This window comes from Pogonomyrmex barbatus, unplaced genomic scaffold (assembly GCF_055798465.1).
Source record: "Pogonomyrmex barbatus isolate J1 unplaced genomic scaffold, ASM5579846v1 scaffold6, whole genome shotgun sequence".
Classification (NCBI taxonomy): domain Eukaryota; kingdom Metazoa; phylum Arthropoda; class Insecta; order Hymenoptera; family Formicidae; genus Pogonomyrmex; species Pogonomyrmex barbatus.
The window spans coordinates 4,622,232-4,638,246 of NW_028297160.1; the positions used below are offsets into that span (position 1 = coordinate 4,622,232).

Sequence of the window (16,015 nt, forward strand, 5' to 3'; positions counted from 1 at the left end):
CAATTATTTAATTAATCAAACCATGTCATCTTTTTGCAATTTTATTTCCACTCAATCTTACCATATTTTTTTAAATTTTTACAGAAGAACGTAAATAATGGAGATCACATATTACTTTAAATAATACTTGTAGTACTTAAAAGTAACACGTTCTAATATTGATCCGTAGGGAGAAATAAAATCGCGCTGTCAAGAGTTGATACAGCAACTTCGCGAAACTTCCGATTAAGCACTTCTAGAATGTATTTTCGATAGCCATACTGCTTACCTTCTCGTTTACGAGAATTGCTTAGATGCAAACTGACTGCTTGAGTTTAGTCCGACTGCAACATCTAGTCTGAATATTTCATAAAGAGAGACTGGTCGATTTCCGTGCTTGCGGGAAGCGCGGTCACCTCGCTACGAAAATCGTTAACCAGTAAGTATAAATAACACTGACGCAATTTCATATGTACGATTATACGTTTAAGTATTAATAAAGTACATTGTTTATATCCTTATATTATATTTTTTATATTTCTTTATTAATTTATATTTCTTCAAATAATATTCTTTTTTACACACTTAATATCATCATAAAAGAAAGAAGCGTGAGTATACAGATGTATATATGTGTGTGTATATCTATGTGTGTATGTGTATGTGTGTGCAATATATTAAATATATAAAAATTATCTGAGAATCTTCTTGTTTTAAAATTTTATCTTAAATTTAACAATAACGTATTTTATAATTAATTTCAGATTAATTTTATCAAAATACAATTTTATGAAAAATAACTACGTTATAATTTACAGTAATTATTAATATTAATGTCAAATTTATTAATTAAATTAAAATACAAAATTTTAACAAGAAGCCTATCTATAAATTAAAATAAATAATAATTTTTTTTTATTTATTTATATCATAAGCAATTTTATAATTGTTATTAAGAATTAATTATTTTAATATAATTACTATTAAGATGTGATTATTATTTCCTTTAAAAAAATAAATTAAAAAAAAATAAATTACTAAATTAATTAATAAATGTATCATTAAATTTAATTCAAAACTCTTTTTGGACACCCTATATGTGATGAAACATTTATCCTGATTACATCTCATTAGACCATAGAAAATAACGCCATTACGTATCGGCGACAATGCGATGAATCAGAGATCATGCAACAATTTGACTGCGACTGCAGGTCACAAATAATTTATTGTGAGCAATAGCTCAGTTAGAATAATCGCTAGAAAAGATTGTCGGCTTCCCTTATTATTTTACTTATTCTTTGAGAGAAATGGCAAAGTGCTGCAATAATAATAGTACATTTACAAAAATTAACGTGATACGAAATTAAGCCATTAATAATCTCTATGTATACGCATTTTTCTTAAATATAATAAAATCAGCCACATATTCATTAATTATTATCAAAATATTAAGTATTTTGTTTTATCAGAAATAAATTATAATATATTATATTAATAAAATTCGATATGCCGCAACACAAATGTAATTACATATATGTATGTATCATAAATTAAAATTATGAATTGTGGAAATCTATAAGTTTATGATAAGAAACTTGACTAATAATATTCTAATCAAAATAATAAACATATTTATATAATACAATAAAAATTTTATAAGTTTGAATAAATTTTCAATAAATATGCAAACAGTTCAGAAAAATAAGAAATGGCGGCATGTGACGTCTAAATCTAAATATCTATCATTATTTAAATATCAAAAGAAATATAATACATATGTAATTGATTATTATAAAAACACTTATAGAAATTTAATATTAGAAGCTAGTGATTAATTATTTATTTTAAGTAAAGTATTAAAAACACTGTTGTTTAGCGCTTTCAATATTCAAAATAAGTAATTGCCGGTATTATATTGCTCAATATTAAATTGGATTTCTTTAAAGGAGAAGTAAATACCTGGTGTATGATGAAATGAGGCAATGTATGAGATGAAAATAATTTGATCCGTCGCAAACACAAAAGAAAAAAGCAGCGAATTGTATCAAAAGAGATTGATATCCCAGCATTGGTGTAGTAATTGTGTACGATATTTGCTTTATATGCCTATAATGTTACATAACAAACGTTCCGTGTTTTTTATGAAAATCACTCTTGACAATCGTTTGCACGTAAATTAACAATGAGTAAATTAACAAAAAAAAACAAGCGATTTGATCAGCAACTCTGTGACAAGCAACTCGATCATGGCGCATTCCACCTCGATCATGGCGCATTCGAAATTTATCGAAATCTATCGACGCCGCGATATTCTCGATACATTGAAGCAGCGCCTGCGCAAATAAATTCCCCACTCATCGACTTTCTTTGCATCGTCTGCTAAAAATTGGCGGGTAAATATCAGCACGTCAGCAGAGTAATGTAATATTCAGTTGTGCAAATAATTATATATATGTTATGTAAGAAAATTATTAAATAATGCATCGATGATAATGGTTCAAAAATATAAGCAATTTCTGTGATAATAAACATTTTTGTAGAGTTGTTAGTATCACGAAGTACAAAATATTTGAGTAAGGTTAGATTTTTTATTCACTATTATAAAAACTGATTCAATAACTTAAACTAAATTTTTTTCAGTAAATTCTCATTCTTTTTTGGTTTATCTATCTTATGTAAATAAATTCATCGTGTAATAAATTTAACATTAAAGCTTATAATTAATTCCAGTTAATTGATTGAGTTAATTAACTAACAACTTCATTGATCACCTTATCTTTATCTAAATGTACATAAATATGTTTTCTTTTTAAATTATAATTTATCTTTAATATAAAAAATTGTCTCCAAGTAAAATTAACTGTCTTAATCAATTATATTAAATACATTTTCTTTTTTTTCAGTGTTTATAGAGTTTAAAACAATGGAGCATGAGGACAGTGATTCTGATCTTGACATTCTAAATAATCTCATATCAAGTTGCACCGAAGAGACTGAGCAACTTGAACAGTTTGAAGAACCTAAGCAGCTCAAAGAACCTACACTATTAGAACCAAAAAAATCTCTGACAGAATTACAGTTCAATTTCTTAGATTCTGTGCCTAACAATAATGTAAATAATGAGACTAAACTCACTGATGAAAAAGTAAGTAGAATTTATGATGACAAACTTGATTCTTCTGATGATGAGGACAGACGATATTTTGAAGAACAAAAATATTCTAACTATGGGCGTGAAATCAAACATCTGTTAAAAGAACATTCCACTTTAAAAACTGAGCAACATGTCAAATCACAGAGTGAAAAGACTGCTAATTTTAATAATAACAAAAGTAAGACGTTTGATTTCAATAATGCCATAAAAGGTAATGATGGTAGTACAAAAGATGTATACAGTGATCCCTTTTTTGGAATAAGAATAGTTAGTCCTCTTGTGTCTTCTAGTGAATTGAAAGAACGCATGAAGGATAAAATAGCTATAACAGTATCAAAAGTAAAAAGCCACATTATTTCCGATAATGTACATAATGATTGGGTGATCGCTGGTGTATTAATCAATAAATCGGTCACAAAAACCTCGCAGAAAGGCACTTCTTACTGCATCTGGAAAATAAGCGACTTATCCAATGATCTGAAAACTGTATCTATCTTTCTATTTAGTAACGCGTACAAACAATTATGGAAAACTATCGTCGGCAGCGTGATAGGTATTCTTAATCCAAATGTACTTGAGAATAAAGATAACATTGATCAAGCGACATTATCAATCGACAATCCTCAGAGACTGATGATTCTTGGCAGATCTAAAGATATGGGCAAATGCAAGTCAGTCAAGAAGAATGGTGATCCATGCACCGCGATTGTAAACATAAGTCGATGCGAGTATTGCATCTATCACGTTAAGCAGGAATACAAGAAATGTGCGCTACGAGCGGATATACAGTCAAGCAATACTAGTTACGGATTCACTGGAGACGCGATAAAACGCATGAATAAGCAGACCGTTATGCGAAAACCCTACAATGGATTGGCATCATTCGTTCCGGTGTTGGCCCAACGCAACGAGGAACTGTACGAAAAGGATCGAGCGCGTTTGGAATTATTATCTGAGACAACTTCAGATAACAGTTTTAAGAAAGTAAAAAATGACTCGAACTCTGCGAATAATATGGATACTAAGAAAAAAGGGATAGCTGTCGAATTGACAAACAAACAATCAAGGAAAGATTTGGAACGACTCAATAAACTGAGAGGCTGGCAACCGTCAAAACAAGTAATGGTACAATCAACGCCTAATGGGCCAATATTGTGTTCCACTTTAACACAACCAAAAGAAAGTAATCCTATAATTAAAACTAAAAGCAATCATACAAATAAGATCAGCTTGACTGCTTTATCTTCAAGCCCGCGATTAGGAATGGGATGTAATCAGGGTACAATAGATTTCTCCGAACCAATTACGAAGCAACAGATTCACAAGGCTAAGATGAACGCAATCAAGTGGGTGCAGGAACATGGAAAGATTAAAGCAAAAAATCCTAATCAGGTCCGCGTAAGCACAAAAGAAAAACTAGAGAAAAACGCGAAGCGTCAAAGAGAGAATGACGAACAGGAAGAACGGAGTGCGAAAAAAATTAATTTAAATGACAAATTTAAAGAGATGTTAGAAGCTAAGTCCTCGCATACAGATTTGATTGAGAAGTCATACGACGAAGAGAAGGAGAAATACTTCAACAAGTTGGAAGCGAAGGAGAGAATGGAAGAAAAGATGATGAGCACTTTCAAGGTCAATTGTAAAGCCGTGAAGTGTGCAATATGCAAGTACACAGCATTCTCAGCATCGGACATGTGCAAGGAGCAGAGACATCCATTGCGCGTGATCGACGCTGTTAAGAGATTTTTCAAGTGCACCGATTGCGGCAACCGGACTGTCAGCTTAAACCGTATGCCATCGCACAGCTGCGGCAAGTGCAGCAGCTCGAATTGGGCCAGAGCAGCAATGATGGACGAGAGAAAAACCGCTATCATCGCAGAGACTCTGTCCATACGAGGCGCCGAAGAAAAATTTCTGGGTTCGATAATGAAGGATGCTAATCTCAATCTTCTCGTTCCAAATGAAGATTAATATCTACTTACTCACAATATATTTTTGAGATGAGTATTAGAAGTATTTATAACATAAAATAGAGAAATTAAAAGATGATTAGAATGCAAAATCATGTAACACATATTTTATATAGTGTGAAGAAATATTTGTATATAAAATAAATGCGTCATCGAAATATGCAATAATGTTGCCCATTAATTAAATATTATTTTTAATATTTGTTGTGTGATGAGAAATTTAAGGATTTATAAAATTTATCAAAGTTCGATTCTTAATTATCATTGATTTTGTTAACCGCGACTGATACTTACTTCTACATTTTATAGTTTAAAATCTATAAATGCAGAACGTTTGATATCCTTTTGTTTATTGTCAGTATTATCAGTTTTCTTTTTTTTTTTCACCTTATGAAATGTACAAATATAAAGAAATCCTAAGAATGTATCTCTTGCATATTTCCGAAATGAAATACATCGAATTTTCTCCGTCCAAAATGTACACAGCGAGCAGAAACGTTTTGATATACAACCAGGTACAACAATCGTATAAAAACACTATGTCGTCTCGACTACGTTCTTCATTGAATTATATTCGTTTAAGATTTGTATTTAGACTGAGGAAAATCAGAATTGTCTTCGATAGTGCCTTTTTATAATACCCTTCTCATAATAAGAAAAAGAATTATTTCTTCCCTTCTCATAAACGGGATTACGAATTGTCTAAAGGTGGATATCAATAAGTTTCTAAATATGAAGAACTGTGATTGGAGTCCGGAAGCATCGCGTTGACATAAAACACCTTATTAAGTCAACATTTAATACTTATTGTTTATAATACGCAAAATTGCAATAATTGAAAATAATTGAGCTGACATTTTCCATGTTGAGGTGTTATGCCAGTGTAACAGTTCCGGACTCTAATAACCATCTGTTTGTATGAGAAACATAGATTGTATTTTTTTCACTCAATGTACTGTTTAATATCCTATGGTTGTCCAGTTCTATTCGGCATTTTATATTATGATGACATTTTATTTTCTTCCTCCAAGTATAAAACTTCGAATAAAATATGCGTGAAAAAAGGAAGATTGGAAATAATGGTTATTTGACAAACTTCCAAATATTATGACACTAATTATCTCAACAGATATCATCTCTTGGATGTAGTAGACCAATTTATCATAGCTTTTGCATATTTTGTACAAACATACATAATTATTAATTTTTGGATTAACAAAATTGAGCCAATAAAACATGCAAATTACAACAAATTACAAATTTGTATGTATAACAAAAAAGTTAATCAAATGCTGTTCTATAAAAAAAAAATTACATTGTTTCTCAAAAGACTCATTTCTGCGATTTCGCATTAATGATATATGTATGGAATGTTTTAAATCATTATTTCAATCTCCCTCTGTCACCTGACAAAGCATAGGTCTCACAAAAAATAAGCAGTAATACCATCGAAAAATTCTTTTCCTATCCTTAGCTATGATTCATGTATACTTGTAATCCAGCAGAAATAAATTTCATTTTGGAACAGCGCGTGTAGTACACATATACAAAAGTGAAATATTACAATAAAATTGTACTGAGAAATCGGCTGGGATAAAATCCTTACATGATCATATACTTTCATATTGCTTTCCTGTCGGATACAAAATTTAATGAGATGTGAAGGAAACAATCGGTTTTGATTAAAAGATATTTCACTGGCAAAAATATGGGAATAAAATAATCAATGACGAACATGTTAGCAGATTATATAACTATGCTTATAGAAATCATAGGCAAGCCATAAAATCTAAGTACGTCATCGATCCAGTTAAAGCAACTTGCGTGGACGACATTTCCATGTACCTTTACTTTAAAACAAAGATTACAAGGCTTTCCCTACTTCTCTTGCTTTCTCTCATTCTTTCATTCATTCATTCTTTCTCTCTCTTTATCTCATTTTCACTCATTGATATTTATTGAGTTCTTAATTTATTATCTTGCGTACTTAAATCGGATCCGCTAAGCAGAAACGTAGTCGCACCGATGTATAGAAATAAATAACTATCTAGATTTCTATAGTGAGAAGATGTTTACATATAAAAATTTGAAGAAACATTAAGCCGGCAATTAACATCTGGGTATCATAAGAGACAATACACAGATACAAATACTTCGAACCATCACGTTCTGGAATTCGTTGTGCACATATCGCAAAATCGAATCTTTCTGGAGCGTTCCACTTTGATGAAGTTCTCTTGTGTGTGTTGTGTGTGCGCCTGTTTTTGTCTCTGCAAGGTGTATATTACAACAATGTAAATACTGTAGATACATTATTAATTAATAATACACCATTTTTGTCGAATAAATCTCACAACATTCGAGACTCTTTGAGAAACTCTTTGCTCTCTATACAGTACTCTTCCATAAAGGATACTTCACCAAAATTGCACGTCGCATTCTTTTCACATTTATACATACATAGCATCATTTATTACAGAGGCATCGTACGAATAAGAGAATTAAATTAACAATGTTAAAATAAATTTCATAATATCTTCAGTAACCGTTTGAATATTGCGGGGAATATCTTTTTCTTCACTGAGGTGCACCATTATAACAATGAAAAATTACTTCAATACACTTTTGCGAAGCGTTTCTTATGTACAATTGTGTGAATGTACAAAAATCTAAGAGCCAAGAGCCAGCAATGGAGCAATGTAGGATTGCGAGGAATTATCTGTCCTTACGTTTACCTTAAGTGTGTATCACTGCATAAGACGGAAATACTTCATTTACTCCGTGGATCGTGTACGCGACCTCAGCTTATGTCTAAGGCAACTGTGCCGTTTTTTAAAAATTGACATCTATTTACAGAATTCTTCTCTCCGTATGAATTTTGCAAATATCGGTGTAGAATGCACGATACGCAATTGTATGTTCATAATAACCAATTTATTACAGCTCTTTCATGATTGTATCTGAACAAAATAACGCTATAGCCGCTCTTATAGTTCAAATACTTATTTCTCGTAAAATCTGTGATAAGATGACAAACATCAATTTAATATAAAATTACGATCGAACCACCATACACTGTACATTTGTATTCGGAACTGTAGAGCGTGTAGTATAATTGTTTAAAGGAATTCCTGTGAATAATTAAGGACCATAAAATTGTAATACAAGGTGGTGAATGTATGAGAGTAGGCAGGTATCAAGCTGGCTTAATTAAGTGTCACAGTCTTCGAATTGCCTTTTTTTTCAGACATGAATTATATCAGCCGCGCCATATTCGCTGGTACTCTTCCCTTTTGTGTAACAATTACGATCTGCTTGATGCTTGTAAATTCTAGACAATAATTTTATGACGATATCGTACGTGCTGTATTATGTAAATTTTGAAACATCTTTTTATGCTTCCTTCTTGGGACTCATGTCCTTCCTGCTTTCTCCAAAGCTAAGAGAACCAAATGTTGATTGAGTCATGGACTTAATAATCGTCCAAATCAAAGCCATCGGTTTCGATGTCGTCCAGCTGCATACTTTGAAAGTCCACTTTGTACCGCAAGATACCTGTAAAATACATATTAAAAGATACATATGAAGTAACAATAATTATGGCTTTAAAATTTTTTTAGCCAGAGAAATTAAATATTTTTATATAAAAAATAATTATCAAATATTGATAGTGAAAAATAATTGTAAGTAGCAACAACATGATATAAGTAATGCAGTATAAGCGATTTATATATAAATAATTAAAACTGCACGATTATTATCAATTGATGTTTACGCGCGGCATAGATTTGTTAAATTTAAATTAATATTTTATATCTATTATAGTGCTTTCCTAGATAGAAGAAACGTATATTTTTATACAGAGCATCTCATAATTCATAGATTATCCATATATATGTGTGTGTGTGTGTGTGTGTGTGTGTGTGTGTGTGTGTGTGTGTGTGTGTGTGTGTGTGCGCGCGCGCGCGCGTGCGTGCGTGCGTGTGTGTGTGTGTCTATTCACAGATCTTTATTGATTTTTCTTAATTATTGCAAAAATCATGAAATGAATATGTTGTGATTATATATTCAAATATACATGCTTTAAAAAAATTATATACATATATCCATATATATTTTAAAAGAAAACATAAACACGTGACAAGAAAAGATTGCTATTCGCTATTATCATTTGTAAAGTACGATATTACTACGCTTCTAACAACTATGCATGGACTACCTCTTCATAAATCTTTATTTTCTCATTAATAATTTCGAAAATTGTTATTCTATCTGTCCATTCCGCGAATGAGTCTGCAATTTATTATACGTATGTAGTACAATATTTATATTTTACAAAACATATCAAACTTAAAGTATATTGAAAAAATTATTTATTAAACAAATAAAGCACTATTCAAAGTAGATTACAATTTTAGTTTAAATATTTTATTGAATTTGTAATTACTGATATAAGGACAATTAATATTAATATTGTATGTTAATAATATTGTACGTACATTTTAGTGATTAAGACGTATATAATAAAAAAGTAAATAAAGATCTGTAAACTTATATTAGTAAATTTAAAATAAATTAATACTTATATAAATATTAATAAGCGAAAAAACTAGATAATTATAATATAGTTATTATATTTATAAAGAATTAATGAAATAAATCTAATATAAATGAATGTATATATAAGTATATCAATTATAAAATTATGATATAAATTATAATTAAATGTATCTTGGTTTTAATCTTTGTTGTATAATTAATAGGGAACATGTACTGTACCTTTCCCAATACGCAAGCTAATAAAAATAAGATATCGATTAGTATTTGAAAAGTATTAAATAGTTTAACTATCCTAAGCAATTACTAATGTGGAAGCTTAAGTAGATATAATTACAATATTTGTTCATTATCAGAGATAACATTTCACACTTCTTCACATAGTCTTCAGACTAATTAACATTTATCTTTTGTTTATTATTTACACATTATTCATACTGAATCTTAATTTTTTAAACACAATTTTTTATCTCTCTCTAATTATAGAATATTTATTATCTATGATGATGAACTTGACATTGCTTATTATTTAACATGCATTATTGGATATATTATATTATTATCATTTTTTTTTCCATTATGTAAGCATAGGCATAGCATAAAAGAAATATATTGAAGATATAATAAAATTCAAGCATGTATGCTCCTGTCGAGTATTTTTCTGTTTCTTATATCGCAATATAAATGTTACAATAAATATTTTAATATTCACAAAAATATCGCAAAATGGATATCTAAATAAAAAAATAAAATAATAAGTTAATATTTTGCGCGCGCGTGCGCGCGTGTGTGTGTGTGTGCATTAAGCATATAATTACTTTCAAAATATAAGATTTATTATGTTCTTTTATTGATAAAATAAATTTTAACAATCTTCTATTAGAATAATATATTAACTAAAGCAGAGTTGAATTATTAAATTCTTCCAAAAATATTATATAAACTAAAACATATATAATCATATCGAACAAAACATATACATGCGTTTGCTACGATCTAGTATCGTTAGTAATTACCAGTATAATAATCTATATATCATTTCTAACGTAACAATATAAAAAAAAATTCAATAATATATAGATACTATAGATATACAAAATTGACGAAAAGTGAAGTTCAAAAAATAGTATCAAAATCACATTAAATGTGTAATACAAAATTCTACTTGCCAAGAGATTTAAAATATTATAAAAATTATCATGCAAACTATAGTTTATATTATAATTGCAGAACAAAAAATTGTTTTGATAAAAAATTAAATACATATACGCACATTGCGCATTTCCATTGAGCAAAACTCTCATACAACTTATATAGTGGCTAAGTGAGTGGTAATACGATGAATCGAAAATTATTAGATAATGTATACGTGAAATGTCATATATTTAAACAATAATTTTGAACAATGAAATAAATATCAATATCTTCAAGATGGGACAACATAAATAAGTATAATAGTTATATTTTTAGCAGATAATGAAATATATAATATAGTTATATTTTTAGTAATGATAATGAAATATGTCATTATTGTTTAGAAGCTTACATTGATATTTCAGAGTGTTATCAATCATTTTATTTATAATATTATATATTTTATATTCCTGTGAACACGGCCTTTACAGTTCGTAACGGATTTTCGTTGTGTACGATGATACCATACGAAGATCGAAGATAAAATGTGTTAAACGAATAAGAATGTGGCTATATTTGATATCAAGCAATACTATCTTTCCATTGAATCACTGTGTATACTGTATCTACTATTTCAATTAAGACCAACAATCTAACGACGCGACATAGAAGATTGATAGATTTCAACTCACCCCGCATATAAACAGTTATCCGTATCTCAATATTTTATGTATATATAAAACATTTTCTTTATTCGCGTTTACCACCAAGAAAGAAAAGAAAGACAGCGAAGACTCTCAGACTTTTTTTATTCAAAAACAAGAAATATAATACCTTGAGAAATACGAACTAAAAATGTCTATTACCACATTCAAACTTATTTTAAGAGATACATATGCATATGTATACTACAGATTTGCACAGAAGAAACAAACTATTTAGTGAAAAACCCAATGGAAGAAATCGTGAATTCCTTGGACAAATTTATCTTTATATTCAAATTAATCAAAAAACGAAATACTTTACAGTAGTTATAATTAGTTACATATAAAATAAAATATATAATTTCAGAAAGTCTTAAATATAATCCTAATATTTATATATAATATGCAGTTACATTTTTCATCTAATATTTGATTAACAATGTATTTACATCTTTCAGAAAAAAATATAAAAGAAATTTATTTTTTCAAATTATATAAATAGAGATAACATCTCAAAAAATATGACTAATTATGCCTTCGAGATTTGTACTTAAAGAAATTCCATTGATTTATTTACATTAATCAATTTATTGTATCTAAGAGTCATCTTAGAAAGTTATCATATTCGAATTATTATTATATCTGAGAATTATCAGAATTAATAAAACTGTCAACAGATAAATAAATGATAAATTTGTCCAATTTTGCAAATAATATGCTCAATAATACACGAAATGTAAGTGAACGCACGCAAGACAGAGAAAGAGCTACCTGGTCGATTCTGAGTAATTCACGGATGAAATTAGTAATCATCAAGGTCAACATCATCAAGAGGCTCATCAGCCTGCAGTGACTGGAAATCAACTTTGTAGCGGAGGATTCCTATGCACCAAGATATACTCCACAGTTAATATCAGTTCGATGAAATTTACCTTCCATGCAAAATAATCTTTGCCTGTATCTAGCGATGTAATGTTATTCTATCGGCTTTTAGAGAGACATTGTGTACCCAAAATACAACTACACCATACTTAATTTAAAGAAAATTCCATAGCAAGTTAAATGCGCACAGACTTGTATTAAAAACAAAAACCTTACTTTTATATTATACATTATTTAGAATGTTCCGAATATAGATATCAACATTTTTTAATTACTTTTCTTAATTTTAATTTTTAATTTCCTTTTTTCCTATTTATATTATTTAACCATTTTTTGCTTTTTATTACATGTTCCACTTTTTCTGAGACCATTTGTAATATAAGTTTATATATTTTGATATACAGACATAAAATCTGTCGTGGGAAATTTTAAAGAGACTGATTTATATAGAAGAAACTTACCTCCAATGCCACCAAAACCTCTAACAAATTGGGATCCTTCCTGAGATTTGTCCGTGATAATTTCCAAAGTGGCTCCGAAACTTTTGTAATTGTTCGCAAGCCATTCGAGTAACGGTTGACATTCTACGAGTTCCAGTTCTACCCCGCTCTATAAAAAATATAGAAAAAGAATTATTTTTATTATAAAAAAATTTATTTTCATATATTGCCAATATTATTTGGATACTCACTTCTTTATCAGTAAAATGAGTTTTATCTTTTTCTTGTTCTGGCGTTAAGTGTAATACTTTTTCTTCCGCATTTGTATGATTTTTTAAAACATATCGTTGAATATCTAAATTTTCCCAACAAATTAAAGTTTCGACGCTACCTAATTCCAAGGCTCTTAATGTGTCTTCTACACCAAAACAGTATTTACCAGTTTCTTGAGAAATTTCATCAAAGTAACGACCTAAACAAAAAAAAAAGGCAGTAATATCATTAAACATATACTATATTGTAATTAACATATGTAGATATATATTTACCAATCAATTTTTTTTCTTGAATAAACTTCACATTTTGCAAAGATTCAGCTGCTAATTCAATAGCCTGATTAAAACCATTTTCGCCACCATATGATACATCAACCAATTTTATAACTTTAGCTTGCAATCTCTGAAAAAAAAATCACATATTATTAATTAGATTATATTATTATTATTAGAAAAACAATTCTTTTTTTATTATATAACATGAATGCATGTAAAGAAATAAACTGCGTAAGATAATTCATTAATAAAAAAAAAATATTATTTACGGGATCAAACATATCAGATTGACTAAGCTCCGTCTTGAAATCAGCGCTACCCGCGAGAATCAATCCAGCGATATTAGGTTTATCGTTAGTGATATATAATTGAGTAGCAACTTCGGCTACTTTTCGAACATAATTATGCCGTTTTTCCATACGCAATCGAGCAAAACGCAGTGCAGATTGACCACCTCTGCCTAAAATCAATATCTTTTGTAAAATAATGGTCTTACGCTGATTCTTTAAAAATCAACTACAAAATCAATTCTATCTTTCTTTTATTTTCGTATACGTTACCATGCTTCTTGGGAAGATCTACAGTAAATTTATGTAACACTTCGCGTGTATTGCCTTGTAGCGTCCCAAACAATGCTCCATTACCATCCATTACAATAAAACCAAATTTATTATCATCCGCAAGTAATGCAGTGAGTGCTTCTGTGTGAAACTATAAAAAAACAATATAATTTGTACAAAAATCATCTAAAATATTTCCAAAACATATTTCTAAAACATTTCCAATCATGAAACATACCTTATTATCACAAAGATATAAAGATGTATTGATAGGTTTAAAAGGCTCAAAATCGATGTTAACCTTCTTTTCTTTTCCTTCCTCTGTTACAATAGTTCCACAATAAATTACCAGGCCATTCGGAGGCACTAAAATATATTATTTCATATAAATAAATCATGCTTAATATTCAATGATTTTTATTTATATAACTGAAATGTAACAGTTTTGTTTCAAAATTTTGAATATTGTAACTGTGAATTCTCATATTTTTTATATTAAAAAAGATAGAGATTCTGTAAACTAAAAGAATTTGATTTAAATAAAAGACTTAATTACCTTTAGTATATAGCTTTAGCCTATGCTGTACCGATGTGATTGCACCCAAAACAGATAATCTATTTACACGTGACTTAATGTTCGATGCTGTGCCAAACTCATCCGCCAGCATCTTGCTCACTCTCGATATTTGGTCCTTTGGAGGTATGATTAACGAAATCATACTCGTGCCATTCCTGCAAAGTAAAGCATGTCAATATCTTCTGGCATATTGTGAAATATCAAGAGATAACTGCAAAGAAATTTGCTCATGTAAATCATTGCATAGACAAGAGATTTATATATCTTCTTTAATATAAATTTCCAAGAAAATTATAGTACATTCTAAGACCTAGTGATCACAATAAGAGTGATCTTAGCAAGAAATAAAAAACTGAATTGTGGAACGTTACAAACGAGCACATACTCTGCTAAACCATATGTCAGCGAAATCCACATGCTAGTAGCAGCTGACAATGCTAGGCGACGACATCGGCGCCGACCTACTTACCCCCTGGCCATTTCGAGGCTCTTTATGAGCTTTTTGATCTTCCAGATCTCGACATTGCGGTCGGCGGAGGTCTCCTCGTTCGACATCGCGACTGATGTACGTGGGAACGCGTGGTCGCGGCGTTACGGCTTACAGATAGCCGAGATGCTGAGAATTTATCGCTGCCACGCGTGCTTTGGCTCACCCGAAGGTGGACGATGACGACGGCGATGAACGAAGCAGGCAGTGTGGCCTGCGTCGATAACGGGGAACCGGGCCGTGTGCGGCGGGTTCCTCTCTACGAAAATTACGATTATCGACAGTTACGAAATACCGCGCTGATCCAGTTCACACCAGATTATGTCAGCCACAGAGGGAACGTGGTCGACATAGCCATTCATTCAGGGGCGGTCGCCCGTCCGCTCATTCTCTCTCTCTCTCTCTCTCTCTCTCTCTCTCTCTCTCTCTCTTTCTCTCTATCACTCTCTCTCTCTCTTTCTCTCTCGCGCGTTCGGTGTCGCGCGCGCGGGCATTAAACGCTCAGGTTTAAGCACACGCCGTGCGGCCACCTTCGCTCGCGGCTGTTATACTCCACACTCACTTTTGGAGGCTCGTTACGGTGTGGCAGATGTGCCCGACACGTCGACGTATCGTGACGGGCTGGTCTCCTTCAGCGGCGACACGGCTCGTGACACAGCGAGTACCACGCGAGTGCGAGCCTCGAGATGCACACGTCGGCCATGCGATGGCACAGCGGAAACGTCAGTGAACCACGGTGGACGTGCCGCACGCGAGACAAAATGGGAAGCAAAAAGACCCCGAGCCCGCCCAGTCGCGCACACGAGCGCGCACCACCGTAAATCACATCCGCATTGGCTGGCAATTCGCATTCGCATTGGCTGGTGAATCGCGCGACCTCGTGCCGCTCTCACATGAATCTCAGTGAATTGTGAACGCGCGCAATTCCCTACAAAAATTCAAATTAAGGGCAATAATTTGATCATTGGCTAATATTTCATTTGTCGTACGCAAATTTTTTTTTGCATGTATGATTAT

General features: G+C 31.0%; 2 protein-coding genes across 8 annotated transcripts; one reads left to right on the forward strand and one right to left on the reverse strand.

Moving 5' to 3' along the window:
• Window positions 1-400: 400 nt before the first annotated feature.
• On the forward strand, window positions 401-6,633 carry Mcm10 (minichromosome maintenance 10 homolog). Of its 5 annotated transcripts, none has more exons than XM_089082694.1 (2): window positions 401-418; window positions 2,886-6,633. In XM_089082694.1, coding segments are annotated over exons 1-2 (2,223 nt in total). In that variant the 5' UTR covers window positions 401-417; the 3' UTR covers window positions 5,108-6,633. The 5 variants fall into 5 exon arrangements, with proteins under 5 accessions (XP_088938820.1, XP_088938819.1, XP_011629470.2 ...); XM_089082693.1 differs by lacking the exon at window positions 401-418 and adding an exon at window positions 1,672-2,555; XM_011631168.3 differs by lacking the exon at window positions 401-418 and adding an exon at window positions 1,672-2,526.
• On the reverse strand, window positions 6,020-15,800 carry eRF1 (eukaryotic release factor 1). Of its 3 annotated transcripts, XM_011631170.3 has the most exons (12): window positions 15,561-15,800; window positions 14,981-15,257; window positions 14,491-14,666; window positions 14,173-14,300; window positions 13,935-14,085; window positions 13,644-13,834; window positions 13,372-13,501; window positions 13,075-13,295; window positions 12,845-12,992; window positions 12,273-12,383; window positions 9,886-9,902; window positions 6,020-8,661 (listed from the first exon to the last, which is right to left on the reverse strand). In XM_011631170.3, the coding sequence occupies exons 2-10, from the start codon at window positions 15,064-15,066 to the stop codon at window positions 12,304-12,306; spliced, it is 1,311 nt and encodes a 436-aa protein (XP_011629472.1). In that variant the 5' UTR covers window positions 15,067-15,257; window positions 15,561-15,800; the 3' UTR covers window positions 6,020-8,661; window positions 9,886-9,902; window positions 12,273-12,303. The 3 variants fall into 3 exon arrangements, with proteins under 3 accessions (XP_011629472.1, XP_011629473.1, XP_011629471.1); XM_011631171.3 differs by lacking the exon at window positions 9,886-9,902; XM_011631169.3 differs by lacking the exons at window positions 9,886-9,902; window positions 12,273-12,383.
• Window positions 15,801-16,015: the final 215 nt, after the last annotated feature.

Bases quoted from the DNA above. Each gene is read 5' to 3' on its own strand.
- eRF1 (XM_011631169.3), bottom strand. From the start codon at position 15,066: ATGTCGAACGAGGAGACCTCCGCCGACCGCAATGTCGAGATCTGGAAG. The intron at 13,835-13,934 runs GTAACGTATACG...TATTGATTTTAG, and splicing joins AGATCTTCCCAAGAAGCATG to GCAGAGGTGGTCAATCTGCA. The intron at 8,662-12,844 runs GTAAGTTTCTTC...TGTATTTTACAG, and splicing joins AGGTTTTGGTGGCATTGGAG to GTATCTTGCGGTACAAAGTG.